This window comes from Sinocyclocheilus grahami, unplaced genomic scaffold (genome assembly GCF_001515645.1).
Source record: "Sinocyclocheilus grahami isolate Dianchi unplaced genomic scaffold, SAMN03320097.WGS_v1.1 scaffold1903.1, whole genome shotgun sequence".
NCBI classification, from domain to species: domain Eukaryota; kingdom Metazoa; phylum Chordata; class Actinopteri; order Cypriniformes; family Cyprinidae; genus Sinocyclocheilus; species Sinocyclocheilus grahami.
In genome coordinates this window covers 35,392-39,409 of record NW_015507082.1, presented here as the reverse complement: position 1 = coordinate 39,409, position 4,018 = coordinate 35,392, and the positions used below count along the sequence as shown (strand labels likewise).

At 43.0% G+C, this 4,018-nt stretch overlaps 1 protein-coding gene across 1 annotated transcript in view; it reads left to right on the top strand.

The window, feature by feature from the left end:
* LOC107573248 (butyrophilin-like protein 2) overlaps positions 1-4,018 on the top strand; it is a 21,528-nt gene that overhangs the window by 11,500 nt on the left and 6,010 nt on the right. The window contains exons 2-3 of the mRNA XM_016259683.1: positions 2,169-2,519; positions 2,615-2,959. Of these exons, the coding sequence (XP_016115169.1) occupies positions 2,169-2,519; positions 2,615-2,959 (696 nt within the window). The remainder of the gene's footprint in view (positions 1-2,168; positions 2,520-2,614; positions 2,960-4,018) is intronic.

The window sequence follows — 4,018 nt, the reverse complement described above, 5'->3', positions numbered from 1 at the left end:
GAGACCAAGATGGAACTTTTTGGCCTTAATTCTAAGCGGTATGTGTGGATTAAACCAGGCATTGCTCATCACCTGTCCAATACAGTCCCAACAGTGAAGCATGGTGGTGGCAGCATCATGCTGTGGGGGTGTTTTTCAGCTGCAGGGACAGGACGACTGGTTGCAATCGAGGGAAAGATGAATGCGGCCAAGTACAGGGATATCCTGGACGAAAACCTTCTCCAGAGTGCTCAGGACCTCAGACTGGGCCGAAGGTTTACCTTCCAACAAGACAATGACCCTAAGCACACAGCTAAAATAACGAAGGAGTGGCTTCACAACAACTCTGTGACTGTTCTTGAATGGCCCAGCCAGAGCCCTGACTTAAACCCAATTGAGCATCTCTGGAGAGACCTAAAAATGGCTGTCCACCAACGTTTACCATCCAACCTGACAGAACTGGAGAGGATCTGCAAGGAGGAATGGCAGAGGATCCCCAAATCCAGGTGTGAAAAACTTGTTGCATCTTTCCCAAAAAGACATTTTGGGGGGTGCAGGGCAATAGGGATTTCGCCTAGGGCGTCAAATTGGCTAGAAACGGCCCTGTGTGTATCACATGTTCCATCAGTATGTGCACTGGCACGTAGTGTTTCTTTACAACTTGACAGTACAATTTTTTTCATGTAAATGTATCCTAACTCCTCTCCTGAATGGTATTGGTTTTGGACCACACCTCTGATCTTGATTGGTCTTCGTTTTGGAGGTCTGTTCTTGACTACTCCACTTATTTACATTACATTTAGATTTACACCACTTATAGATGAGATGAAATAAAAAGAAAACCGGGATCATACTGCATGGTTTTCAAAGTCGTCAGATTGCTGTTCTTCTCACAGTGCACGACTGTCTGGAGTACAATCTAGTTGCTGTTGTGTGACATTACTTGACTGATCGGCGACAGAGGGTCACACATTACACATTCCCTTTGCCCAGTATCTGCTCTCTCATTGGATGTAGGTCTGTGACTCCTCCCCCTGAACTTTCCCTTGCCCTGTATCTGCTCTCTCATTCGATATAGGTCTGTGACCCCTCCCCTTGAATTTTCCCTTGTCCTGTATCAGCTATCTCATTGGAGGTAGGTCTGTGACTCCTCCCCCTGAACTTTCCCTTGCCCTGTATCTGCTCTCTCATTCGATATAGGTCTGTGACCCCTCCCCTTGAATTTTCCCTTGTCCTGTATCAGCTATCTCATTGGAGGTAGGTCTGTGACTCCTCCCCCTGAACTTTCACTTGCCCTGTATCTGCTCTCTCATTGGTTGAAGGTCTGTGACTCCTCCCCCCGAACGGTCCCTTGCCCTGTATCTGCTCTCTCATTGGATGTAGGTATTTGACTCCACCTCCTGAACGTTCCCTTTCCCTGTATCTGCTCTCTCATTGGTTGTAGGTCTGTGACACCTCCCCCTGAACGTTCCCTTTCCCTGTATCTGCTCTCTCATTGGATGTAGGTCTGTGACTCCTCCCCTGAACTTTCCCTTGTCCTGTATCTGCTATCTCATTGGAGGTAGGTCTGTGACTCCTCCCCCTGAACGTTCCCTTGTCCTGTATCTGCTCTCTCATTGGAGGTAGGTCTGTGACTCCTCCCCCTGAACTTTCCCTTTCCCTGTATCTGCTCTCTCATTGGTTGTAGGTCTGTGACTCCTCCCCCTGAACTTTCCCTTGCCCTGTATCAGCTATCTCATTGGAGGTAGGTCTGTGACTCCTCCCCCTGAACTTTCCCTTGTCCTGTATCTGCTCTCTCATTGGAGGAAGGTCTGTGACTCCTCCCCCTGAACTTTCCCTCGCCCTGTATCTGCTCTCTCATTGGTTGTAGGTCTGTGACTCCTCCCCCTGAACTTTCCCTTGCCCTGTATCAGCTCTCTCATTGGCTATAGGTCGTTGCCGATGTCATTTCCAGTCAAAACACATTTCACACTGCAGGACACTGAGTAAGAAATTTTGAGCCAGAAATTTTAAAGTGAGTGGACCTTGGTAAAATAGGGTGGACCTAAGTGCTTACTCTTAAACTAAAGTACATCATTTTCAATTCATGAGATAAAAAGAGGGATGTAAATGTTGACAGCTAAAAACTTTACATTATCGGTTTTTGACTACAAAACAAGCTTTATTAATTTTTCTCTTTTCCTTTTCAGGGTTGATTGTAAAAGGTCCCTCTGGTCCTCTGGTTGCTCCTCTGGGATCCTCAGTGGTTTTGCCCTGTTCTGTTGATGAACTTTTATCAGTGGAGGGTCTGGAGGTGGAATGGAGAAAAACGGGCTCAGAGACTCTGGTTCATCTGTATCAGGATGGTGAGAGTCGAGCAGAAGCCCAGCAGCAGGATTATCACAATAGAGCTCATTTCTTTACTGAAGAGATTCAACATAAAAACTTCTCCCTCCGTTTGGACGATCTGAGAGCTGAAGATGAGGGATTGTATAAATGTACAGTTTACAGTCAGCAAGAGTCTGGTGAGACTGTGGTTCAAATAAAAGTTGATAATGTTGGTGAGTATTGACCACATGAGTTCCTTCCTTCATTTTCATTATGATTTTACAGAAACTAATTACTGAATGTATATTTACACTGTTTGTTCTTTCAGAGCGTTTGCTAGTATCAGGATCGAGTCGCTCCATATCTGCGTCTGTGGGTGAAGACGTCACTCTGAACTGCTCTGTAGACTCTCACATCCCACCCGAAGACTTTGAGGAGGTTTCATGGAAGAAAATAGATGAAGATATTCAGGTTCTGCTCTACCAAAACAATGAGGCACATTCATCAAATGAGCGATACATAGACAGAGTTGAGCTCTTCACTGCTGAAATCCCCAAAGGAAACTTCTCTCTCAGACTGAAGAGCATCAGAACTGAGGATAAAGGAGTTTACATGTGTGAGGTGTTTGCTGGAGGACTTTCAGCCAATGCAACTGTAGTACTGGAGCAACTGGGTGAGTAACATAACTGTCATACTTTGTAAAGTGGAACGTTTAATGGCTGCAGGGTCATGCTGTGTCTAATCAACTAAATTTGGCAAAAAGATGGCAGCATCATTATTTTATTTTTACACAGAGATTGGAAGGTCTGTTGCCTTTAGTAAAATCTGTTGCCTTTAGCAATCTTTGCATTATATGCCAATAGTAAGCCAAGAGAGATCAACACGCTGCAAATGATAAAACACATACCATGAATTAACCATGGTTTTACTATAAAAAAAAAAAACATGGTTACTGTACAAACCCGATTCCAAACCCAACTTTTTTGGAATGTGTAGCTCTCATGAAATCCAAAATGAGCCAATATTTGGCATGACATTTCAAAATGTCTCACTTTCAACATTTGATATGTTATCTATATTCTATTGTGAATAAAATATAAGTTTATGAGATTTGTAAATTATTCCATTCCTTTTGTACTCACAATTTGTACAGTGTCCCAACTTTTTTGGAATTGGGTTTGTAGTTAAACCATAGTAACCACATATTAGCCATTGTTTTGCTACACTAAACAGTTTAACCATGATATTTTTACATATGTGGTTATAAAAATGGTAATCAATACATCAAAAAAAACATGGTTACTACACTTTTACTATGATAAAATCATGGTTAATTTTCATAAGCATTGTTGGGGTCCCCTGGTAGGAAACATTTCTCTTCTGAAAATTAACCATGCATTTATTATAGTAAAACTGTAGTAACCATGAATGAAGATGCTTTCTTAATTTGCTAGTGCTTTTTCTATTTGCATGTGTTTTCTTAAGTTGCAGCGCTTTGAGCTCTCTCGGCCGCCTTACAATAGTCTTTTTTTTTTGGCTAAAGTTTGCATGCCTGTAACTCAAGAAATGTATTAAATATATCCTAATATCCTTTTAGATTTTGGTTCAGGGCAGTCGTGGCCTAATGGTTAGAGAGTCAGACTTGTAAAGGCACTCTCTTCCACCCTCAATACCACGACTGAGGTGAAACCCTTGAGCAAGAACCAAACCCCCAACTGCTCCCCGGGCACCG